Source organism: Labrus mixtus, chromosome 6 (assembly GCF_963584025.1).
Source record: "Labrus mixtus chromosome 6, fLabMix1.1, whole genome shotgun sequence".
NCBI classification, from domain to species: Eukaryota; Metazoa; Chordata; class Actinopteri; order Labriformes; family Labridae; genus Labrus; species Labrus mixtus.
Window position 1 is genome coordinate 11,996,672 of NC_083617.1, and position 26,149 is coordinate 12,022,820.

General features: G+C 39.2%; 3 protein-coding genes across 4 annotated transcripts in view; 1 reads left to right on the forward strand and 2 right to left on the reverse strand.

Moving 5' to 3' along the window:
• LOC132975460 (protein bicaudal C homolog 1-like) overlaps nucleotides 1-644 on the reverse strand; it is a 58,823-nt gene extending 58,179 nt beyond the window's left edge. The window contains exon 1 of the mRNA XM_061040008.1: nucleotides 122-644. Coding sequence (XP_060895991.1) covers nucleotides 122-314 — 193 coding nt within the window. The 5' untranslated portion in view covers nucleotides 315-644. The remainder of the gene's footprint in view (nucleotides 1-121) is intronic.
• A 1,475-nt stretch (nucleotides 645-2,119) lies between these two features.
• Nucleotides 2,120-4,818, reverse strand: LOC132975461 (ubiquitin-conjugating enzyme E2 D4-like). Its single transcript, XM_061040009.1, has 7 exons — nucleotides 4,659-4,818; nucleotides 4,118-4,181; nucleotides 3,905-3,936; nucleotides 3,501-3,578; nucleotides 3,177-3,282; nucleotides 2,563-2,656; nucleotides 2,120-2,469 (listed from the first exon to the last, which is right to left on the reverse strand). Exons 1-7 carry the CDS (start codon nucleotides 4,680-4,682, stop codon nucleotides 2,424-2,426), a joined length of 444 nt encoding a protein of 147 aa, XP_060895992.1. The 5' UTR covers nucleotides 4,683-4,818; the 3' UTR covers nucleotides 2,120-2,423.
• Nucleotides 4,819-9,218: 4,400 nt separating this feature from the next.
• rgs7a (regulator of G protein signaling 7a) overlaps nucleotides 9,219-26,149 on the forward strand; it is a 56,772-nt gene continuing 39,841 nt past the window's right edge. Inside the window, exons 1-2 of one of the 2 annotated variants that reach the window (XM_061040012.1) lie at nucleotides 9,219-9,431; nucleotides 10,376-10,494. In XM_061040012.1, coding sequence (XP_060895995.1) covers nucleotides 10,417-10,494 — 78 coding nt within the window. In that variant the 5' untranslated portion in view covers nucleotides 9,219-9,431; nucleotides 10,376-10,416. The remainder of the gene's footprint in view (nucleotides 9,432-10,375; nucleotides 10,495-26,149) is intronic. The other variant, XM_061040011.1, reaches the window with a different exon arrangement.

Genomic DNA, 26,149 nt, shown 5'->3' on the forward strand with positions numbered 1-26,149 from the left:
TAAAGTTTGCAGCTTCTTCAAAACGAAAGCCTACAATTACACGAGATGAAACGTGGACACAAAAGTCTAAAACTTAACAATAGTGGAAACTTTTAACTGGATTGTTTTAAAAAATGTTTACCTAATAACATGACCTCCAACTTCTTACGGTCAACCCGAAACCTCTCCTCAGTCCACTCCGGGTCTGGCAGAGGATGGGGTCCGCTCAGGTCCTCTTCTGATCCCGGCAGAGGAGAGTCGGTGCTGCGCTCGCTGTTGGAGCCCTGGTCCGACTGCTGCAAGTATCCGCTTAAAGTGTCGCACTGGGCAGCCATTGCGCTGCGCAGCAACTTCTCAAGTGGCCACTGCGTTGGAAATCAAAGTGAAATTAGGCCGAGGCAAATAAGAGTTGAACTCGTGTTAACTTTTTTTTTATTCCGTCACTTTGCGGTGTTGTTCGAGCTCATTGCATCGCAGCTGAGTCCAACTTCCTGAGCACTTTCTTCAAGTCCCTTCGCTTTCCCCCATTAGACAGGCAGACTGCTAAAAATAGGCACGAAGCACACTGGTTTACTCGCTATAGGTTGTCTGCAGTTAACGGAGAGCCGCACAGCACACAGCAGACATACCAACCAACTCCTCGGGAAAGTTTCACGTGTCATCTGCAACCAAAAAAAGAAAGAAAAAAAAAGCAAGACTCCTCCCAGAAACAGTTTTTTTGAGCATCTACCTCCCCCTGGGTTCCTGTGAATGTTTGTAAATGTTGGTACCATTTTTTTTTATTTTTTTTTAACTGATTCACTAGATTAAACTTGGACTTTAACAGGAGCCTGTTGAGCTCACAACTTCAGTGCCTCATGAAGGGAAACTGATGCAGGATTATATACATTTATAATGCTCACATTCATCAACATGTGTAAATAATAACCAACGTAATGCCACTGATTCTGTAAATAAGTCAAAGAGGGGCTTGGCACGAATATTTCTATTCCATTTGCTTTGTCAGGCTGGCAGTTTCTAATAACACCCCATGCAGCTAATTTATTGGTTTACGGCGGAAACACTTCACATCCTGAGATTAGCTACAGGAAAGTAATACAGGAAGAAGAAACCCAAACAAATGTTGAGCAATAAGACCAACAAATTCAAATGGGGGGCACAATGCAAAGGACATTTGCTGATGCTGTATTAAGTGACACAGAAACAGAAGGGAAGATGTCACTGAACAGAATGATGTACACAATAGAAAGTGTGCAAGTCTTAGGTTAGTCTCTAAGTGGTGACGCTGTGGTGCTGTAATTCCTCAAGTTTGAATAAAGTTATTTGAATCTGAGCTCACAGCTAAGTAACTAATGTGTCACTTGTTGGCTCATTTGGAGTGAATACTTCCATCATGTATGAATTATGTATGATCTACCTTACAAATTTACTTTAACTGAGAAACATCTGGCCTGTGTTTCTCAAACTTCAGCTTGTTCAGCTTTGAGCAAAGCCTTATGGTTTTAATTTCTTCATTTCTATGTCAGTATGATTTCAATTATCAGACATGCCCAGATTTTTTTTCATTGAGCAAGTTATAGATGTTGATAAGCCAAAGGCAATGTTGGGGTGTTACTAGGAAAAGGCAAGTCCAGACTCAACCCGTGTGGTTTAGGAAAATCAACAAAGCAATGCAGAGATTGAGTATTTGTATGCCTGTTTTAATATAAATATGAGCAGGGAGAACATGTCTCCATTTATCTGGACACCTCCGTATGAGACATAGAGCAGCAGTATGACCACAAAGGTGACGATAAGGATGGGTTTAATAATAATTTAAGTAACAAAATATCTGCCCATTTTCTCTTTACTGCTGAAATAAGACAATTTAATGGCTGATATATACATGAATGCGATTTGCCAATTGAGCATATACAACACATACATGAGTATTAAGTTGTAGAGGAGAGAAAATGCCTGATTGAAAAGGCTTGGGCTGTAAAAGTAAAGGCTGCCACCTGGTGGCCACGAGAAGAATAGAATAGGGAGCAAACTAACTTGGTTGTAGAAATAGACCTGTATACAGAATAAAATATTCTACATCACAGCAAGATGGTGCATTACTCTGCACTTTTTCACTGTCAAGAAACACTTTGCAATCCACTTTTTGAAGGTCTTTAATGTAAAAAGAAAAAAAATTAAAATAAGTTCCATATAGACTTGATCAATCGTTTAAAAGAAAGAAAATACAATCAGGCCATCTCACCAAAATCTAATAATAATAAAATGATGCCAATTCAAAGGAAAATAAAATTAACAGTAAAAACAGTTAAGTCAAGTAAAGTGAGTAGAGAAAGTGCTTCAAGCGAATAAAACACCTCAACTAGAACCAGTGTGGTGGAGCAGTCAAAACAGTACTGTCAGATTTTGAGGTGTTTGGGGATGCGTTGTTGATGCTGACTCTGTCACATTGCATAGGTCTGAGTCCATTCCCTGGCTATTTGGTTGTACCTAGAGACAAAAGAAGATCAGAATGGGTTTCTTATCAAAAGGTGAGTGTCACCAGTGTTCCCACAGGCCAGTTTTCTTGGCTTTCAAACTCACTTCTGTCTGTCTGATTTGTAGATCTTTGCAATGTCCGGAACAAGTGGATCATCTGGATTTGGGTCGCACAGCAAAGAGCATATGGATAGTAAAACTGGAAGAAAAAAGTAACAATTAGTAAGCACAAATCGTTAAATTAAAATAGAAATAACTGACTGAGTTATTTTAGCTCATTCTCTAAATACAAATTAGCACCTTTATAATAAAATCTGGTGTTTAGGTCCTTAAAAAAAATGACATTTTAGCAACTACTGTCAACACAAGTATTCAAAGATTCACCTGTTTCTCTTTAAAATCCAAAATGTGTTCATTTATAATTTTCTCCAGTGAAAAAGTACACAAAGCAGAGGTTCATCTTTGGAAAGCCTGTTTCCAGTATTAAAAGAAGCTGGAGATTTTGTGGATTCCAGATTTAGGTTTGAGTGAATGTAACATTATGACTTGTTCCAACATCTACATTTAAACTTCAGTAAGTCATATTTCTTTAAAAAAAAAAAAAAATCTGTCTATCCTTGTGACTTCAGACTAGATCTATGGTAGAAATCAGAACCCTAGCAGTGCTGCTGTAATGTTCTACATTGCCCTGTACAGGCCGACTAAAGCGGGTTAGTTACCTTTTGATACTGTCAGTGCAGGGGACCACTGTGACCTCAAGATGTCAAGACAGATGCTACCATTGCCGTTTATGTTCGGGTGATATATTTTTGTTGTAAAGGCAAGCTGCGAAAATAACAAAAAAAATCAATAGGTTAAAAAGAAATTCAAAGTGGAGCAGGAAAGTGGTCAGGGCCTCCGTGAAAGGGAGAAATTAAAATTGAAATTAACTTCTTAGTAGGGCATGAATTTATTATTGTTTTTTCATTCCCTTTATAAATATAAGAACATAGTGGAAATGTTTTACAACACAGTAAATCAACCTCTAAGATGAGAAATCTTACCTTTGGTGGTTTAAAGGGATAGTCAGTGGGAAAATGGACGGAGAGGAAGAAAACTCCACCATGATACGGGCTGTCATTCTGAAAACAAATAGGTACATCAACGTTAAATCATGCTTAGTACCGCCTGTATCCTTATCCCAACCAGTTAGATAATTACACAATTTAGATCATTAGTTTTTCTTTCATTTGTTTAAATTAAGACATTGTGGTTGTCCCCCTTTCCCTATTGTCTCAGTAATGCCGCTTGGCTTCAGTTAGTAACACTGGGATGGAGTGTGCCAGTCTGTGCGTTTCCATGCTGAATAGAAAAGGGCTGTAAAGTCAACATAAAACACTATTGTCTACAGATCCAGAAGCAGCTTGGTTTAACAGAAATCCAGGAAACTAATCCAGAAAAAGCTCACCGGTCCCGTGATGGTAGCTTGCCAGTGAAACACTAAAAGAAAACAAAAGAAAGAGATAATACATCTGTGAGAACATTTATATTTTTTTGTATTAGCGATGTAAACCCAAATATCAGTAACAGTGCCAACACCGTCTCCATAGCAACAACAATAGCAAGACAGAAGTTAGGAAAATCACTGTTTTACACACATGTCAGGTATTCTAACACTTACTGTCATCCCCAACAGGCCCAGCTGAACAGGAAGCTGGAGGGTCCTTCTGTAAGTCCATCAACTCCTGGAAATATAAAAAAAAAAGAAGTAACAATTAAAATAGTGTAACAGCTTCCGCCCTGCTCATTTACTTGACACAACATAGCTCGTTGAACTTTGAATACACTTTAGCAAACGACTTTAAAACTTCAGATAATTAACATATAGTGTAGATAAACCAGAAACACGACACATGAATTTGCTTTCACTTAGCTGCTTTCGCTAGGCCAACTTCAGTTTACAAGATTAACATCTGCGAAAAGCGAAGAGGCTCCTGACATTGTCATCAACACTGTCGTGATCGCAGGATTTGTTAACAGTAAGCTTATCTTGTGAATTCAATTGTCGAGTTCACCACACTTGTGAAATGTCGGTCCAATATCTCGTCACGTAAAGGTTAGCAAACAGATGCTACACCACGGTTGACTTGCTAAGATACACAGCGGCGCTTCCGCATCGCTCCAACCCTTAAATAAATCCAGAAAAAGACGAATAATCTTACCTTTTTTATTCTTTTCAAAGCCATGGTAAGTCTTTCAGATAGGGTAAGGGAGGCTACCGTGTTAACTATGACAGCTGTCAGCTACGACTACGCTCACTTTCAGCTCCGTGTCATTTGTTATGACAAACTGATTATTTCTTTTGTTTCCGCGTTTTTGTTCGACGACGAAGAATGGAGCGGTGCATTGTGGGAATCTGAGTTCTAGCAATGCCAGGGCTCGTTCACCGAAATAAACAGTCACGCTGTGAAAACTACCCTGGAAAGAGCTTACAGAATGTTTGGCTTTGTACGTAAGTATTGGAAATTTACAACGGTGTCAATATAATTAGGCTTTGATGTTTACTGCAGACTTTGACATTAAAACGCGTACTTTGAGATGTTTTTGTTTTAATTACACATTAGGTAACATGGATAGAAAAAGTTTGAAACATGCAATCTATGGTAAATTATCCTACCCTGAATTGTTTGGATATGATGCTTGTCTATGACCCTCTATTTATTACTTTTGTACTAGGCTATTATTGTCCTATTAGTTGCACTATATATCACTGTTAATTTATGACAGATAGGCTACCTGACCTTTATTAGACATTCAATTGAAGTTGACAGACCTGTCAATGGTGACAAACTACTGTAAACAGATGGCAATAGTTAAGCATTCTTGTGATTAAAGACATTCAGTGAAATGTTTAATAACTTCAACTGATGTTCCTGTGACTAAAATGAATGTAATGGTCATTAACTGCTGTAGCTGTTCTTCTGCACACATGGTGACATTCATATTGTGAGGAATCAGGGGGATTGAGGAAGTATATTTCATCATCAGCATGAAATATTGATGTGAAAAAAACAAGGTTTGAATTGTTGTACACCTTCTAACACAGGATTTGTTTAAAAAAAGAAAACGAAATTGATTCTATGAAGTACTGGAACAAGTGAAACTAGCTACAAAAAAATGATACTATTAAATATACAAATTGAATGAAAGATAAAAGTCAAAGCACATAAAAGGAATACATGTCCCTAAATTGAATCAAGGGTAAAAAGTCCAGCACATAATTTATTCATCAAAGATGCAGGTGTATTAGAACGTTTTTAATTAAGGTCAGGTGCATTCAGGATCATTATTTAGCTGGTTCATGCTGGATTCAGCACAGCCGCTTAGACCAACATGGTGTTTGGTTTTGATTTGAGGCACTTTTTCCGGGCTGCTTAATAAATATTGAGGGGTTCTGGTTTATGTGTCATATCTATCAGAGATGTGTTTTGACCTGAAGCCATTATTATAAACTGCAGCAGAACTTCAAATCAGTTCTATAACTGACTGGAAGGCAGTTTATAGACATAAGAGTGGTGATTGCATCAGCTTCATGAAAGGGTTTGCTTTGGAATTAGTCTACTGGGAAAACAAACAAGTCCACCCTGCTGTGATGAATGCAAGAGTGAGTCTCTTGAAGTCTTCTGGACATGATGCTTCTGATATTTTCATTATTTCTAGACGACAAAAGCCTGATGCAATGCTGTCTTGAAATAGCTGCTGAAGCTCAAGTCTGATCTATTCTGACATTATAACAGTGCCTTTGTAATTAGGAACAGGTACTTTGAAAAGCTTAAAACTCTGCAAACATTTGTTGGTGAGATCAATAAAATTCACTTTCACTTTAAGTCCACAATAAACCTCAGAATTGACACGCATGACTTGAGGAGTGGAGCATTCAGAGTGTTAAGGTAGTATGAGTAGTAGGACTCATTTGCAGCACATCCATTTTTTAAGCAGACGTTTAAACAAATGATCATTATCAGGGAGGATAACTAATAATAAAAACTTGACTTTCACGCTACTATACGTCCTTATACAAAATGTTTCCTCTTGTAAAAAAAGGCAGCCAATTAAAAACACAATCTAAGTGCAGTAACGGACATAAAGTTAATCCAAATGCAGCATAAGATGTCATTTAACATTTCCTTATGTCCTGACATTATGCTGAGAATAAAGAGTTTTTATCGCTATATTAAGGTAGTTTTTCTTGTTTTAATTTTAACACTGTTCTGCCTGCCTGATGGAAGGAAATGGCTCTCGAACAAAAGACATACAAGGGGTCGATAATAATTTCCAAGCCTGTTTAAGTCTTCTCTTAGATAACTTGGAGGGGTGAAAGCTCCCATCCCTGTGTCAGTCTGTTTCTATGGGATTTTAAATGAGATAATACTTTACCAAACAAAGCTGGGATATAATAAATTTAGTCTCTATCACAGCACAATAAACTACCATTATTACCCTCTGCCCAAGTATGTTCTCATGCATCCTTAAATAACAGAGAAGTAACATGTAGGTGCAGATACACCTTGTATGTTTAAAATAAACCTGGATAATAAGATCTGCCAGAAAATCAGGACTTCTGCCTTTGTTATTGTTAACAGTTAGACGTCATGCATTACATCATTATACAACCTTTTAAACTTCTGACACATATGCAAAGAAATAAGAAATATCCGCCTTCATTATGAATAAACATGATTTCATAACATTTAAAGTTTATGTTTGGGTGCTCATTGCAGGGAGAAGAGAAAGCAAAGGAGAAGTGTAGACAGAAGAAAGATGAACATACACAAACATACTCTTCATAGGGAGAGGGGGCACATCTGTTCTCTTTCACGCCTGGACGGCTGCATATCTCACAGCCACAGATTGCAGCAAATTAAGAGATTTTATGATAATTCATTTATTTATTTATGCAGCAGTGGATACATTGCATCTGATTTTCTTGCATTTGCAGTCAGTGTATGGCACAGTTTTGTGTAAAATGTGTGTGTGCAGCTATTTGATCTTTTGATCATTTCTTCTTTTAATATTTATCTACGTTCTTCTCTCAGTTCTAATCAAGACAGGTAGTCTTTAAAAAACAGATCGGCTAATTAGTTACAACAACTGAGCCTCAGTATTTATCTATATTTTTAAAAATCTTTTTACAAATATATAACCAGAAAATCTGTGAAGCCTCACTGAAATTATTAACTTCAAATTAATTCAGAAAAAAAACAAAACCCCAACAAGGAACAAGAGTGACCTCATCCAGTAACCACAATGTAGGTCACATGAAGTTTTTCAACCAGATGCTCACATATTAACAGTCCATCCAGCATGGTTCATGGCACCTCATAGACTGCCAGGATGCACAAGCAATACACTTTTACACAGTGAGAAAAGATTTAACTCTGAGAAGATCTGGGTGTGGACATTATGTGTCATATGAATTCTGCATTCACAGAAATAGTGGAGGAAGAAAACCAATCCATTTGTTTCTACCTATGTATTTATTTACAAATAGCACAACATAAAAAAAAAGAAATCATAATTAAATGTTGGGGTAATGCATTAAACTTGTCACTGTAAAGTAATATCATTAAAATGTAATTCAATATAGATTAAAAAAATTGTCACTACAGACCAAATGAACTCTGTCAGTGTTACATAATCACATATAAACGGATTATATCCCATTGATGTATTTACAGGGAGTGGGTTACATTCACTTATTTAATACATGGGGGGGTTTAATTTACTTAATATCTGCATTGTTATTATTATTTAACTTATAGGATTTCTGAAATCTGTCTAAGCTGAATAATGTAAGTAGCAAATATGATAAATACTCAAGTAATGAGCCCTTGAAAACGTTGTTTAAAAAAATTAAAACCTGACTCTTGATGTAGAGCCAAAAAGTATTGACCGAATAGCCGCTGACAATAGCATGTTCCCTGTTGATGAGTTTAAGTCTCCTGTTGATGAGTTTAAGTCTCCTGTTGATGAGTTTAAGTCAAAGCACAATAGTCTTGTCAGTCAGTTTGCTCACAAGCTTCGGTCCACATTCCACACAACTCTATCAAGAATAATTTGACAAAGAAATCAATGCTCCCCTCAAGATACATTGTGTTGTTTATGAATTGTGCTTATTAATAATTGTTTAAAAAGCTGCTTTACAAACTGAGAACATGTGAAACATTGTATCTGTCAGCAACAATATGTGAGCATAGTGATTGTTAACATGTTAGTATGTTGAGGTCGGCATTTGAGCACACACTTTGTTAAAGTCCTGATGATCATGATGCATTTCCTACAGCTTTTCAGAGCTGCTAGCACGGCTATTTAGACTCTTAGCCACGTTGTACAAGATGTAATTCAGAACATTAAAGAGCTTGTTCACACTGTCAATAAAAGAAAAATGCAAAAAAAAAAAATGCAAAAAAAAAAAATAGCATGTTCTTGTCCACACGGTTAGAGTAAGTTCTCCTTCGAAATAAAGAGATTTGTGCTACATTTTTTCCCTTTCTGACCTTTAATAAAAAAGTGAAATAAAATATTAATACCCTGTGAGTGTACTCTATCTTGGCTTAACTCTCAGATCCACAATATTAATGCTGCACATACAACATGACTCAAATTCAAGCCGTAAAAAAAAAACAAAAAAAACAATGCTTTTGGTCTCCAAAACGGGTTGTAATTTATTCTTTACACGCGATTGGTCATGGATCGATGCGCGTTCACGGCGTTCCGTGGCGGCGCGCTCGTGCTTCTGAGCATCGTTTGGAGAAGAGGAGAGAGACGGAGAGCTGTAACCACACCAAGTGTCCAACGAATGTCTGCCTCAGCACGCTGCCAATGAACTATCCTCGCATTCCTATGTCTGCCACTTGACACACTGAACGCTACGGACCAGGCTTCCACCTCTGCACGGATTCAGGAGTCCTACAGCGGGCTGCCCGTTTTTTCAGGTAAGCTCTCCCCTCCCTCCTTTGCCTCCTTCTTCGCCCCCTTCTCCTCCTCCGCTGACCGATGTGTTGTCTGTTTATTTACCGTGATTTAAAAAAAAAAAAGAAAGACAGTCTCAGGCGCGTGCGTTCTTTTTTTTTTTTTTTTTTTTTGCAGTAGCTGTCCAAGGTGCTGAATCGGGCAGTGGCTCGTTGTAAGAAAAGAAGAAAAAAAACTGTGTAGTAGAGCTAGCGTCCTCATGTTCGGAGCAGGTTGCATGACTCCGCTTTTTGCATGCGATGGGCTATTTAGTGTTGCAGACTAAAACCTCTCAACGATGTCGTGTGGGTTTCGTAGAAAGAAGGACGGAGCTGTAACGTGCATTACGGTATTCGTTTCAATAGCACGTTCTGACTATGGCTGCTCTGTTTCTAAGCTGCATTGTAGAGTAGCCTTCCTCCTCCTCCAGAGACGGTGTGTTGTTTTACTGCATCTGTACCGTTCCCAGGGTTCGGGTCTTCACCTCACCTTATATTTCCCTTCTCAATCCCACGATGCACTTAGGTGCCTTGAGAGGATTGCTGCTGCATCCTCTGATGTCAACACGGTTAAAGGTTATCACTGTTGCAGACATTGATTTTGTGCACAATAAATCCATCTGGGAACAAGGGTATTGTAGCCCCTTTTCAAGTTGAACTTTTGCCCCTTTCGGTGGTAATTGTAACAGTAACAAAAACTTGAACAAAAAAAAGGTATTTTTTCTAAAAATGTCCTTGTCAAGACCTTGTGGAAAGTGAACACATGTGCAAACATGCAAATCTGTCCCATCTGCAAATGTCAGATATAACACACATGTGATTAGGCTTCAAGTTATGTAAATTGTTCTCTTCTTGGCAAGCGCAAGTCACGTTCAGCCTCCATTGTTCTTCTGGTGGACACAAATGTCTGCTTTTCTGTCCTCAAACAGGAGCACCTGACATTTCCTGTGGCAGATTAACTCACTGGATCATGGCACAGACCAACAGTGGCGGGCAGGGCACCAACGGGGTAGCGGACGAGTCCCCCAATATGATAGTGTACAGAAAGGTAAGACTGATGCTGCTATTTTTAGTCCGCACGTGTCTGTGTGTTTGTGAGTGTGTGTGGAAGTCCTTTGCATTAATTTACTTGACGATGAGCTGCGAAATTGAAATTGCTCATACTAATGGCAAGACAGTGTTCTCGCTCCATGCTTGATTTAGGGCCATACAGCAGCTTGATTAGAGCATGCATAGAACATGCAATGTTTTTTTTCTCACACAATATACATGACATGCAAGTGGGGTCAAAGCATGCTGACACACATACGCGGGCACACACACACAACTAACCCTGACATTCATGCACATATTTTCCTGTAATACCGGCAGCTTTTGTTGGATGGATTTTTGATGGAAGAGAATGGAGGCAAAAAGATTGTACATTACACCGCTTGAGGTGTATTCCTTCACTGTGAAATCTCACTCTACATTGGAGAGAAAGGGAAGGGAGTAAAACGCCCAAATGCAGAGACACTTTAATCCAGTCCTGCACCAAACATCAAACAGATTAATGAAATAATAATCTGCAGGGAACATTACGTTTGTTTACTCTCTGGCTTAAGGTCCAATTATAGCTTCTTTTAGGAAGTTTAGCACCTCTTTGTAAAAAAAAAAAAGGATACGTGCACCAGTGCTCACGTGCACAGACTTGGTTATAATCTTTTCTTCTCCCTGGACAAATGTAAGATTAACCTACAAATAAGCCGTTTTGGATGTGCTTTTGCTACCATCGGGAGATGCTTCTGGTCACTGGTGGTGCTATTTATGTCTAATAGTTAGGGATTTTTAGTAGAATCCATGCTGTGTTTGTTTTAGTTGTTGCACATAAATTCAGCTGTAAAATGAATGTACCTCAGGTTATTTGATAATTAGGTCTGGATTTACTATTTCTACTCAAATAATCTGGTATGGAACTGGAGAAACAACCTTGCCGGTGGGAAAGCTTATGCTTTAACACAGTCTTACCTGCACCAATGAAGTAATCATTTTCTCGCTCACTTCTTGATATCTCATATTCTTCACCCTTCACTGATTGCACCCGTTCCATCTGCGACAGCTTCTTCACACTAGGCCGAGGATACGCTTAGCATGATATCATAGCTTGACGGTATTTTATAGCAGTCACAGCATGTTAGCCATTACTGCCAGTAAGGGACAGGATTTGCAGGAAGTGCTTCTCTGCTGGCAGCAGAGAGGAATAGTTTCGGTTTGAGATTGTTCAGGATCAACCAAGAGCAAAACGACAGATTCATAATTAGAGAAATCTAATAAAGTAGGTACAATGTTGAGGATAAGCTAAGAAGACGACTGAGGCTGTTTCTGTCATTCCTTATAAGATTTATTTGAAGAGGCACAGAAGGATATCATATTTGTAATTACATTTCATTTTGATACAAAAAGCCATAAAATATGCTAAGGCATGAAGACTAGCTTCATCCACATATTGACCTGATGCCTCTTCAGCTATTCAATTACATGTGAATTTTCTTCCTTCCTCCTGCTATTGATCCCTTCTCCCTGCTGTTCCATCATGCTATGACACACATGCAAAAGAGCAAAGAATGCAAATAAGCCAAACACCTTAAGCGTGTACAGGCCTGTATGCCATGTAAGGTAAATGTTGCATTATGTGCAGCTTTTTTCCTTACATGGTGCTTTATATTTCTTCAAAGTAAGGAGGCAAGAATAATTAAGTAACAGTTTGTTCCAAGGTGTTAGTTTAGTCATAGAGGTTTCATACTTCATCCAACGCTTCCCTTCACACCACTTGACCACACGTGGCCGAAGCTTGGCTCCGTTTACTGACTGACCTAGATACACTTCTGAGTGAAAGAACCCGGTGAAAGCATGAGAGAAGAAATAGTGTTTCTGGAGTGGGTTTAACTTTTTTTTTTTTTAAACTGCAATTGAAAGAGGACATGTTGACTCGGCCAGCACGAGCAGGAGCTCCGCATGCTTTTGAGCAGAGATGACTTGGCAGAGGTGTTGCTACCCACACTTAGATGAGGCTAATTCTCAAGTGGAAAATCAGCTTTTCATGTTCTTCTTTAGCTACTCTGTCTTCTTGTGAACCAACATTTTAAATGTACAGCGAAAAAACAATGTTCATATTGAGCAAAATCTCAATATCTGACAATGTGCTGGTAGTGTATAGTAGAGAAGGATTATGTAACTCGAGCAGAGGGAGTTTTATGGTCGAGGACAGCAGAAAGTGGTTTGATAGTCGTTCCACTGGGGGCATAACTATATCTTTTCACCCTCTCAATCTTTCCCTCCCTCTGGCCCGTCCACCCCTCCACTCCTGTCATTAACGTCTAATGAAAATGGATGGGAGTGCCGAGGTGTTGACCTGCCTGCAGTGAAGATATGTGCAGAGATGTCTGTTTCTTTCCTCTTAAGGATGCATACAAATATGCACATAGCTCTGAAAAACATTACAAATGTAAACAAACAATCTGAAAATGGGATTTATGTGAAGAAATGCCTTTGGAAGAACGCTCAGCTGGTTGATGAGAGGCTGATTTACTGAGATCAGTTGCTGCAAATTTCATCACTCACTATATGATTCCAATAAGATGCTAACAAGCAATGTGTCAGTGCTCATCCAGTTTGTGAAGACATGGCGATAAAATGTCCGATGGAGTGATTCGGCAGATGTGTTTAGCACGTCTGCGCTCCAGATCATTACTTACCATTTAAAAAGCCTTTAAGATGTCTTTCTACTCACATATTAACCATGTCAGGCTAATATCTCCAAGAGGGTTTTTTTTCTTTCTGCCTGCTCACATGTGTGTGCCATGAATAATGCTGTGATGCATACGTGAGCATGCTGTGTGTGTGTGTGTGTGTGTGTGTGTGTGTGTGTGTGTGTGTGTGTGTGTGTGTGTGTGTGTGCAGTATGTAGGGCAAATGTTGCTAAGAGAGAGTCGTGAATTTTTTATGCGAGCCTAAAACAGCTCTGGTGAAGTTCATTGGCGCTCAGTGTGAGGAAGGAACATCTTCTCTCACCAGGCAGCACGCTGTGTGTGTAAGTGTGTGTGTGTGTGTGTGTGTGTGTGTGTGTTAATGTCTCTGTATGTGTGTGTCTGTGTGGGAGAATTTGTGTGCCGTTTGGAATCAACATAGCGGTAATAAGAGAAAAGAAAATGCACCGTGATATATTAAATTATCAGATTTGATATTTAGTGGAGATGGATCTGATTAAATATTTATGTTCCCCTTCAGCCCTCTTACCTCAGAAAGTGAAAATCCGACATTAATGCGTTACAACATTACAGTCAATAAAATTAATCTAACAATCAACCCAAAAGCCTGCAGACACAGAAACCAGCTTCTCAGTTAAGACTGTCACATACAAGACCTTAGCTATTCTCGTGTCTCTGACACATTTTCACCTCAGATATGGCACAGCAGCAGGGATTTTTTCTGCATTGTAAAATTTCCTGTTACATGAGAGAAAATGTGCCAAGTTTCCCTGACTGAAATTAACTTTGCTTCTTGCACTACTTATTGTCAGTTCAATTTTAAAAACTCAGTAAAAATGTGTCAATTGTGTTTGTTTTTTTTAAAGTCAACCTCACCTATTCTCATTGACTTTGACACTCTTTTTTTTGTCACTGAAAAGGCAACGCATTTTGTGCATCACATTCTCTGTTGCAAAAGAGAACACATGCCAAATGTTCTCAAATGGAAGTTTCTCTGGCCTCTCCCACTACATGGAAATGCCAACACGTTGCACACACTGCAGAAAAAATGTTAATCTCTGAAGACTTTTTGCTTGAGATATTCTCATTTAAGGTTTTGCAATTTAGTAAATCCAACGTGATTTTAGAGAGTACTTTGGCAAAGAGTTTGTCTCTCTGGATTCCAGTAAATGGTTCAAAGAAGTTGATTTTTCCTCATTCTCCATTTTGCAGTAATTTCTTTAAAAAAAACATGACTTTAAGAGGTGGTTACAAGATAAAATAAATGGTTAAGATCACATTCTTGGCAGTTTACTGTAACAGCTGGAGTGTGATCTTTCTCTTTGGTGTAGTTTCTGACAGCTGAGGCACCAGCCCACTCTTATTTACATCTGAACTGCCGATGGGCATCCAGTAATTTTTCTTCAAGCTGCCAGTGTGGCTTTTGTCTCTGTGCAGAGCCATTAATCCTTTACTGTAGGCTTATTGTGTGTGTTTTTTTTTCTTTTACAGTGAGCAGAGCCAACATTGTATGACACTGTTATTGTTGTCTCCAGTTGATACGGGAGGGTTCTGTTTTACATCCATGTGCTTACATAAATATCAATAGCAGTACATCTTTGAAGTAATTGGTCCCCGGTGAAAGTAGATGACAGTATGTAATGTAATGTATGATGTAACACATTTCACCATGTTACAGTATGTAAACAGTTGATGGGTGGGTATTTTGGGGAAGCAATGTCTGAAAATGGAACAGATAGCCTCCCAATAATCAGTCAAATAATCAGACTCTATTTGTGTAGCGCTGTTTACTCAGGCTACTATGAATGAGAGCTGCAAGACAACAAAACTCAACAATGAAATGCCAGACTGAAAAGAAAAAATGTGTTACATTGTCAATCTTTCATATATGAAAAGCTAAATACAAGGCAAAAAAAATAAAATAATGATATCATCAATAAATGATAAAATACATAAAAAAATTAAAACATTCTAAAAAAGTTAAATGAAATGAGGAATGATCTAAAGTCTAGCTATTTAGCTTGATAGAATAATTTTTTGTTTTTGTTTAAATAAATCCATTTTAAAGATTACTCATAATCAGCCTTTGTTCCCCGATGAAGACACACATATCCATATCATGATTATGACTACAATCTAGTTTTCTAAAAGGCAATATTTAGGTTTTTATAAAGCATTTACCGAGGTGGGTTTTTAGGGGGTGACCTAGGGGGGCATGGGCCTCTGTTGAAATCTGATTTACCTCCCAGGCGCCCTCCCACAAACTTTAACTGTCTAACCGGTCAGAGCCGTGACGCTACCAACTGACTGGCCTTGTTTTCAACAGGCGGCTAGCAGCTTTTGTTGAAGGTTAAACTTCTCTTTGAGTCCTTCAAGATTTAACAATGATTTATATGTTGCTACTTTGTGGTTATTGTTTTTTTTTTTTTTTAAATCAAATAACCCACTGTACAATAACTTATGGAAGTGGTTGAAGTAGAAATTATTAGTAGAGATATGTATGGTAAATAAATGCACTTAGACAAATGTGTGTGACATCACACCACCCCTGCAGAAGCCTGTGCTCCTTTTGAGCCACCCCAAGGAAAAAGAAAAATACCAGACACACCCTTGCTACATAAAATCAACATATTATTAACAATAAGAAATACTGCTAAGAATAAAAGTGGAGACGTGATACATCAAGAAGATTATTAACGTTTCTTTACCACTTGTTCTTCTCCTGGTGTTAGCTTTCTCTGTATTTTCAGCTTCAGGTATCTATGTCCTTCACACTCTTAATAAAGGGTGTTGCACTGTGAGATTTGAAACTTGTGAACCAGTAATGAAGTCATGAACAAACAAAATAACAAATAGGGCAAAGGTATTGGTGCATGCTATTGATTTGTCAAGTGGATGTGTACAAGGGATCATTTTGCATCAACAAGACTTTCCTCAGCACTATTACAGGATTGTAAGATGATGCAGAACTGCAACCATTATTAATACACTGAGTCTTTTTTTTCTTTTTTTTTTATATCTATGCTTAATCTGCATCTATTAAACCTACCACTATACATGCTGGCCTGTTATCAATACAGTTTCCCAACCATCCTACATTGTTCATGAGTCATACAGTGGAGAGAACTGAATACATTTTCAGCTTTTTCTCAGTGAAGAGCCAGATTGAAGGGTTCTTGTGCTGCCTGTCTCCCTCAAGCTGCAATCAGAACATCAGGAAGACCGGGAGAAAGCGTGAGGGTGGGGGTTGGAGGGTGAGGTGGGACGATGCGTAATTGCCAGATCAGAGAGAAATCTTTGTGTGTGAAGTGGGCCTCTTTGTATGTCAGCTTGCCAGCCAGGCGATTTCTCTTCCTGTGTATGAAAACACATGTGTTCTTTTGTGCACACACTGTGAAGGGAAAAGTGTCCGTGTTTGGCAGTCACTGTCGGGTGTGGAAAATTGGCATTTAGGCTGTGTGCATTTCAAACCATTTTGGCCTGTATTTGCTGACATCAATACCTAAAACGCCAATTACGGGGGCTGGCATTAGTGACACATGCTACAGTCGATAATTATGTACTGTAGGTGTGTCATCATACTACCCAGGGCTGAAAAAATCCAGCGTACGGTGCTAAATCCGGAATGAAGATATAATGTATAATTGACGCATTCCACAAATAACACCCATGACCCGAGGCCTTCTGAATAAATCCATGGTTTTGGTTAGTTCTTGTGTGTAATTGGTGGAACCATCAGAGTCAAGTTATTGTAACTCATTTACCCACACTGATTGTGTTTTTCTAGATAGCTTAGCAACTAGTCAGCTCATTGTTGTAATAGTTTGACATTGGTTTTGGAATAAATACAACAAAACCTGATTGAGGCTATATCACATTAAATATTGTAACCTATCAGCCATTGTCAAATATGATACAGTATATCTGCAATGGGTGAAAGGCAACTTTCCCTCAGGGCAACAGTTTCAAAACATTTGAAACACAGACCAAGGCTTTACGTTTCAGATCAAAGCAGTAACTTCAGACACTGAAATGAGGTTTGAGTGAGGAGACGGGGAGAGCAGATATCTTAACAAAATGCTAAATCTTCATCAGGCACTTAACAACAGGTTATCTGAATGCTCGATGGTAGATATACTCAGCCTGTTTTCCCTCCATGTGGATTGACTTTCAAAGCTGCTAAAGCCTTATCACATTCACATTCATATCACTGCCGATGTGCCCTCGAGCAAGGCACCGAACCCCAAAACTGCTCTGGAGCGCTTGCTGTGGGCAGCCGCCTCACTCTGAGACCTCTCCATTAATGCATGTCCATAGGATCCTGTTTGTGAATGTTTGTGTATTTCGGCCTATGTGTGTGTTCATGTTCATTAGACAGAGTGTGTAAAATTGAATTTTCATTTGCACATGTATTATTTATATAAAACCTATATATTCAAGCTGAATGCAACAAATGTCCAACTTAGATGCACCCAATTGGTAGTACAAAAATAACACTGTAATGCATAGCAATGCAACACCTGCAAAGCTTGCTAATTAACAAGTTATACTTGTACAAATCAAATAAGTTATACTTGTACGAATAATTAATTAGATACACTCTGTTAATAAGTGAGCTTTACAGATCTTTATAGGAGGGTTTTTTCCCCTCATCTGATTTCAGTTTTTATGCTAATGCTAGGCTAACCAGCTGTGGGCCCCAGCTGCACATTGAACAGACAGATGTGAGATTGGAATTGATAATCCAAAATTCATAGAATTGCACATTTTACAGTAGGTAGCTAAATGAATAGGGTAACAGTTAAACATGACAAAATCCAACCTTCACAGTACTTACAGTATAAGACAAGGTCAAAAGCCGAAGCTCCATCCTCCAAGTCATACGTTTTGTGGCCTAACTCAGGAGAATATGATGAAATAAATAATGAGCATAATACTGTATGAACGCAAAGTTGCATGGCAAAACGTGGTCTGTTAAAATCCAGAGTTTTGACACAACAAACATATTTTTATGTTCATCTTTTACCTCAGGGCAAGTCAGTGAGGTGCCAGATTAAAGATTTAAACGCAGACTTGACTGGGGTTACGGTTTAGGGTGCTCCGTGAAGACACTGAAAAGATGACTTAATGCTTTTCTCCCTCTAAGCTCTCCCCTCTATATGTCTGCCACAGCTGGAGTCTTTAGGCCTGTCTGTGCAAGTTATATAAGGGTCTAAGGAAGCCTGGGCATTAAGATAGAGGCTGAGTCAGGCCTCGCCCCTGTCTGCTGATTTAATTCCGGCTTAGCATTCAGCCAAAGATTACAGGAGAAACCTCGGGTCGGAGTTGTGAATGAATCCTCTGATATCTCTGATGTGATGGCTGAAATGGAGACAGAGATGCTCAGTTGAGGCTAACATGCAGACAGTTTTAATGGATTTCCTTTTTTTTTTTTATGAACACACTTGGTGTTTGTGTATCCATCCAAATCCTTGCTCTCTCTTTGTTTGTGTCTCCGTCCCTTCTTCCCTCTCCTCCCCTCCACTGCCCCTCCCCTCCATCACCATATACACCATCTGCATCTCAACGCTGTCCGTGCAGTCTCTGCCTCTAATGCACTCCCCCTGTTGCTTCTGTCTCCTTCATTCACAAACAACGTATACAATCAAATTTGCACAATTGTCCTTGGGTCTCTCTTAGACATCGTGTATCTATTTATCAACAAAACTCGACATTTTGGTTTGATGTCATTCTGCAGCTGCATCCCTTCCAAATATCCTGTTAAATTGTGTCTAGAGTGAGGGAGTCCTAGTCAGATACTTCAAGACAGGTGTTCCTGTTGTGGCAAAACAACAAAAATGAATTAGTTTCCATGTATATTGTTACTGTTTTAACATTCATAGGATCACCTGTGGTAAACCCAGCATCAGAAACCATCCCCTTTTTTCTTCAGCAAAAATCCCTTTTGATAATGTCAGTGCTTTTCAAATTTATGATTTAAATCCACAGTCTGCCAAAGGATGATACAATATTAGAGGAATGCTCTTCTCCAAAACCTGCACTGTATTTCATAGCAGCCTCTCAAGTCGTTGCCAAAGCTAAATCATATTTGCACGTCAAGAGCCTTCAAAGTAAATAGAAATAAGAAAGCTTGTTATCTTCTTTGCAGAGTATTTCATGCACTGCCTCGCTTCTCTGCAATGGGTTTCAGCAGCTCGGAGCAAGAATGTAGTCTTTCTGCACAACATCCTTTTACTTTTCCCAGCGTCTCTCTTTCTATCTCTCTCTCTCTCTCTCTCTCTGTCTAGACTTGCGAATGTTTTTCTTCAGTTCCAAAACTTTTTCATCCCAGTTTCCCTCTCTGTCTGTCTCTTGCTCTGGTGTTCACACTTTGCCCTCGCCTTTTTTCAATTTTTGTCCTCTTTCTCTCTCTCTCCCCCGCACTCTACCCTCATGCCCTCTTTTGTTCATTTTCAGGTCTTTGATGTTTCCCATACACTCGCAATAGCACACTAACTTTGTGTCTTTGTCTCATACCCTGACACACATGTGCACCCTCCCCTCCCCTCCTCCCTTCCATCAATGTGTTTTGCCTTACCAGTGAAGCATCCATCCACCTCTGCCTCTCCATCCCCTCCTCTCACATCCCTTTGCCTCTCTTTGAAGTCATCAGAGCCCCAGTCGGAGCTCCATGGCACTCCAGTCAGCTTTTATCCTCACTCAGTGGAAAAGAAATGGAGGGATGTATTTAGACCCCACTAGAGCACAGTCATCTCTCCTCCTGTGTGCAATGATTCACTTGTGACTCATAGCTTTATTGGGGACTCTCTCTCTCTCTCTCTCTAAACAAACAAGCATTGGTCGTGGCATTTTTCCATCCAAATTGACTGGAACTGTAACTGAGAGTGCCGGCCTGATTGTCCCCCCTGCAGCTCGATGCCTCTCTTGCACAATGACGAGCCGTTCTCCCAGAAGCAATCATGTCTCGGTGATTAGCCTGCCATGACTGAGTGTCATCGCGCAAATCCAATACTGAGCCAAAACTGAGACAACAATTGCTCCAAAGGGTACATTTTCATATGTTTGAGGCATACATTTGCATTTACCAAACAGACAGGAGATGCACCTTTGTTCAAATATCCGACTCTGCTCGACTCGTCATTCTCACACACAAACACACTCAGCTTGCAGGTTGCAGTTTGGCGAGCAGCCTCCACCTGCAGCCTACTGAGGCTCGCAGCTTCACACCATTAGTTCAGCTTAGCGAGCACAGCAATCCCCAGAACAGCCTCATCTATAAACCTCAGGCGCCATCTTGACTCAACTGCTCCTTTTTTCTAGTGTGGAGCCTTTCAACACTAATGTAGCAAAGTAATGATTTCTAGCCATAAACAGAGTGTTGTATGTCCATTTCTTAATTAGCTGGCAGATCTCCATTTCTTAATTAGTTTTGCAGATTTGTAACTGTCAAATTCAACATTTCAACAAATTCCACTAATTTTTTAAACCAAAAAACATTCTATTTTATACCAACATACGTGTCTTACCAGTAGAGGGCAAGGTTGACAGATTTTTTTTAGTTATTTAAATGGAAGAAAGGAATAATGGTGGATTTGAATTTGGGTTTAATTAGCTTACCTAGCTGGTTATGTAATCTGAAGCAAATGCCACAAAGCTTATTCTAGTTCCATATTAAATGATGACATTTGTAGATGGACTTGAAAGAGTCAGCTGTAAAATATGAGTGTGTAAAATCGGGTCTGTACGGAAGAAAACTGGCCTCATTAGATTAATACAAAGTCTGTCTTTCGTGTTCAGGCAGCCATGTAAACAAGATGATTAATCAAGGCCATTGTGATATTGCTGGAAACGGATTTTCATTCTAATAGGTCCAGGCAAAATACTGTTCTTAAAGATGCATATGATAATGATAAGAGCTGTTTTAGCCTTGCTAGCAGTGAGTGCAGCTATATGTATTAAGATGCCTGTCTGCTGGTATGTGTCATTCTGATTGTTTGTTTATCTCTTAAGCTAGTCGATTGATTGCCATAAAGTTATGTACAGATGCTAATGTTCACAAGAGGAACAAAATGTATTTGTTCCTGCAAATGTTTCCCCCAAGCGGCAACCTCTGTCTTTGACAAATGAAGCCAATGTTGAATGTTCACTTCGGGTTAGTTAAGTTCATGGATTGCTATTAACACCCATGTTGAAATGCCCACTTTAACAGAAGAAATAGACATGTTTATAGCCTGGTACAAAAATGGTCAATACTGTGTTCGGCAGTAAAACAGTGACCGACAGGAAATGCACAAGCAAGCTGGCTTGTTTTGTCGTTGTGTTACAAGCTTACAGTTTAAAATGCCACCTGATCTTTTAATGCCTAATATGAAAAACATCACAACTTTCCCACCACACTGTCATTAGATTTCCTTTGGCTTGAGGTACCATTATTTTATTTATATTAGTCCTCAGACACTGAGCTTGTTACAGTGTCTAACTGAGGGTCCAGTTGCCGAATGGCTGTTCTTTCTCATGCCATCCGTTGTGTGTCTGCGTGGTGGCTGGTTGGCATCCTGCTGACAACAACACCAGCAGTCTGTCAAATGCTTTTACCTCAAACACTAAAACAATGTGTCCAGCCCACCCTTATCTAGCAAAGTGACAGAACATGAGTGTGTATATGAGTGTGTATATGTGTGTGTGTGTGTGTGTGTGTGTGTGTGTGTTTCTGTATGCTTTTCTAAATCCATCCACATTAAGATGCTTCGGAGTCATTACAATGAATTATAACTGCAGACTCAATTTATATCAACGAGGGTAGGCCAAATAAGAGGAACACTTCTGACGCAATACAATAAAATCCATCATCACAAAACTGCATCCTCCAAAATGTTCATAAAGCTAATCAACACCTCTTTGAAACTATGAATAAATGATAAATGATTAATCATCGCTTAATTGACTGTGTGTAGCCAATTGAATTGGTTGTTCACACATGTCGGTCACAGCGTCAGACTGTCGGACGAGAGGGGAGGGGGTCTCCCGGGGGCAAGACAGGGGCGAAAAGAACAACTCAGAACTGGCAGATAAAGCAACAGACTCTGATGCTATGATGACAGGTTTGTCCTTTAATATCAATGCTAGATGTAGTTGAGCATATTTAGAATATCCAAATAGATCATACAAAACAAAAAAAGAGCAACATTCTGCTGGACAGAAAACATAATTGAAGCAGTTTCGTTGTGTGCACAGAGATTGCACGACAGAGAACTATACTACAGTCTGTTGTCGTACGCCGGTTGCAGGATATAAACGTCATCACCCCCACCAACTCACTTGTGAGGAGTTTCCCTGTATATTTCCTGCTGCGTTCTCACATCTGCTCATCCCAACTTCACTCTTCACAGGTACAATTTCAGGAGAAATCAAGAGTGAAAAATGCAGCATTTTGTTCACACATGCAGTTCACCCGTAAAAAATCCAGGAAGTTTCCAGGAGTTTTGTGCACGTGTGAAAGCACCGATGTTAACACCAGGCATAAAAATGATAATTTACTGCCCGTCTGTGATAATGTGAAGTCTGTTGCACCTACACCAAAAAAATGCTTGTAGATGTGGTCAGAGGTTTGTTCTGTTGCACCTGTGACCACAACCAACAGTGATGTCACAATGTACTTACTCAACCTAGGCTTCATTTGCACATCAATGCAGATAGCTGACACTTTAAACTCAGATAGAATTGGTATAAATAGAATAGTTGTTCCACCGTTCATAATTAGAACATGCTGTTCATCAGATCCTCTGTCCTTTCTTTGCTGGGCTTGTAAACCTGTGACTGGACACTGTTAACAGTCTTTCTCATCTCCCAATAACGCCCAGTCATAGATCTTGTGGACATGTATATTGGCAGCGTCGTTCATGCTGTCTGTGTTGGACAAAAGATAAAATGTGTTATCTGTGCTTTGAGAAGAGTGAAAAGTGACAAGGTCGGGTCTAACAATGCATCAGGATATGGTGGGAAGGGTGTCCCTATTTCTTGCACCAGACTGATTTGATTTGTTGATATTAGTTCCCCTTGTCTGTAACATCAGCCGGGCGCTGTGTGAGCTGGTTTTGAAACAAGTTAGAGAGGATATGGTCTGCGTTACGGATAAGTGCACATCATTTTCATCATCAGGTTTCATAAAAAAATTGCTATCGATAGTTTCCTGCATGAACGTGTGAGAAATAAGAAATTTGTTTAGCCACTTTTGAAAAATGTATCTCCCTTAAATTGAAAATATATGATAAGTTTACAACATTGGCACTGCTGCCAGGGATGACATTTAGCACTTTTATGTATCTAAAGCATGATGGTATAAAAAATATTTGGATAATCCCTCCAAAAGAGACTTTTATTTTGAAAGATTCAAACTGTCATCAACAGTTTGATGAATTATACCTGATAATGGTTTTAATCTCGAGTGATTTCTGTTATGAAAGGTCAAGCAAAGCCTATCCTTCATCTTCTCCAGCGCTCTGTAGTTAAGTGTCACATGTGTTTAACAGCCTGCCTGTATCTGTTTATCCTGATGCTGTGTCCTCTGAAGTGTGCATGTGTGTATCCTGTCAGATCCCCAGTCCTTGTCTCGTCTCTGTTGTGTGCAGGCAGCAGAAGACAGAAGAATGTCAGCCTGCCAGTATCCAGCTGCTTCTCTCTTATTGGTATTCAGGGCACTCAGACCCACCCTGAGTGTCTGTTGCACGTGCCAAGGAGGAATGTGGGAAATGAGGGATATGGAGAGAGGAGAAGGAGGAGGAGAGGAGTGAGGTCCCTCTCCCCCTCATGTTATTTGGACCTAAAAATAGACCGCATCCTCCCTTCTTTTTTTCTATTCCCAGAGCATCTAAGTTTCCACACCAAGCACCCCTCCCGTGGATATCCCTGTCATCCTCGTCCTCTACCTCCTTGTCTTTTTTTTTTAGTCTACGTAAACATGCTCTCTGGTGCCCCTTTGATAAGACTCCTCAAGTGGAAAGCCAGACAGTTTGGACGCTGCTAACAGGCTCGCCTTGATGAAGGATTAACTATGGGGGTGATTTAATTTAACACCACAGTATTCCCCTGGTCAGACTACACTGTCTAACCTCTAAAAATATAGACAGGATTATTAAATGTTCCCGAGTACAAAGCCCTTACGAGTCAACAACTGCTGATTGCTTATCACAAATTGAATCACAGCAGGATCTCTAAAAACAAGCCTTTAATTATTGTTCTATTAGGTTTTAAAAGAGGTTCATTTAACAGTCTGTGCATGGCTGACACATGCTCTTTTAGCCGTGTCTGTATACTGTTGACACTTGGGTACGATTAGCCAGTTAGCTAAAATGAGGTGCAAATAAATTAAATCATACCAAATGTATGCTTCTATGAGATACTGTTTGTGCAAACCACAAAAAGGATTAACTGTCTTATATTTCTGACAATGAGATTAGACAACTTTTGATGGAAAACTGTGTTTTGGTGCTACATATTTAAGTGGTCATTGCAATGAATTGTTTGGAAAACTTTTTGCACATCACATCTAAAAGTAAAGCAGCTTTCTTCTTCCTTTATCTCCTAATTTATGATAGTGTGCAGTTTGAGTGATGAAATCATGGTAGGTGGGCAGAAGGGATATTGGCTTTCAGTGGATTATGTTCTAGCACATGGCCAACCTTGGCTTAGTCATCGCGCCCACGGCCCGCCCACCAAGAAGATGAGAGTGAGAGAGTGAGAGAGAGAGAGACCTTGCCCTATAGGAACACTATCCCAACACTAGGCAGGAACATTAGAACATGATTTTGGAAATACAGAGATCAGCTTAAGGTAGAGACAATGGATTAAAAAGCTTTTGGGCCCTGTGAGTACTACTCCAACATGATTCAGAGACTGATATGCGATAGTGATGAGATTGCAATACAATACAAACAAAAAGATGAGACTGACAACAAAAGTCAAACAGAACAAATGAGTGTTTGTGTGAGCGTGGGATGCTGGTCCTCGGGGTCAGAAAAAAGCTTGGAGATATATTAGTCACTTAGCAGCGAATAAAAGTTTTATAAAAGATTTTTCAAACATTAATCATAGTGTTACATTTGAATATCTCCAATGATACTCTAACCTTCCACTTAAACACAACCAGCACTTCTCTCATTACTACGTAGCGTCACATTTTATCAGGAACAGTACACTGAACGAGGAAAATGACATTGACATTAAACTATGTAAAGAAGAATGGCCTTAGGATCAAGTCAACAAATCATGCTTTACTTTAGTTTAAAGAGGTATTTACCAATTTCTTTGGCCACTGGAGGGCAGCGCAACAGCCCTAATGTCAATGTAAACAAAAGAAAGATGGTGCATTTTTTAGCTAATCCTTTTAATTTACATATTAGGCAGAAACTGCTCTATATTAGTACTTATGGGTCATCAATCACATGGGTCACACTCATTATAGTAAGTGCATTTTCTTTTTGGTCTCTGACCAAGGAATATTGTGCTTATTACTAGCTGCTTTATTTTCTCACCAACTTTAGAAGATTGCTACTGAACAATGCAGTTTTAATATGAATAACTTCATAATTTGAATTGTCATATATTTCTTTTTGTAGTAGAACTTTCTGTAAAGTGTAACATATTTGGCTCAATAGCAACACTTTGGGCAGATGTCAGAAAATGGTTCTACAACAAACAAGTGCGCCAGTGCAGATCACAGTTTTTTAGCTGATTTTACATTTTTCTTATTATCATAAATTAAATGAAGAAAAACGATCTCTTTCTGCAGGGTTACAAATGTGTGGCAGTAAACCCTCTCTTACACCACTGATAAGAATAAGATATTCTGTTGGGTGTGATGAAATGTCTAAGATAGCAATGGTCAAAATGTAAAGCTACTATTTATATCATTACATGGAGCTTTAATTAGCATCAGAACACAAGAATACGTTACAATCC

What these genes read in the sequence shown, in the direction of transcription:
- LOC132975461 (XM_061040009.1), bottom strand. Translation starts at nt 4,682, where the DNA reads ATGGCTTTGAAAAGAATAAAAAAG. An exon ending in CTTTGAAAAGAATAAAAAAG is followed by an intron (nt 4,182 to 4,658) that starts GTAAGATTATTC and finishes TTATATTTCCAG; the next exon opens with GAGTTGATGGACTTACAGAA. An exon ending in TACAAATCAGACAGACAGAA is followed by an intron (nt 2,470 to 2,562) that starts GTGAGTTTGAAA and finishes TTTTGTCTCTAG; the next exon opens with GTACAACCAAATAGCCAGGG.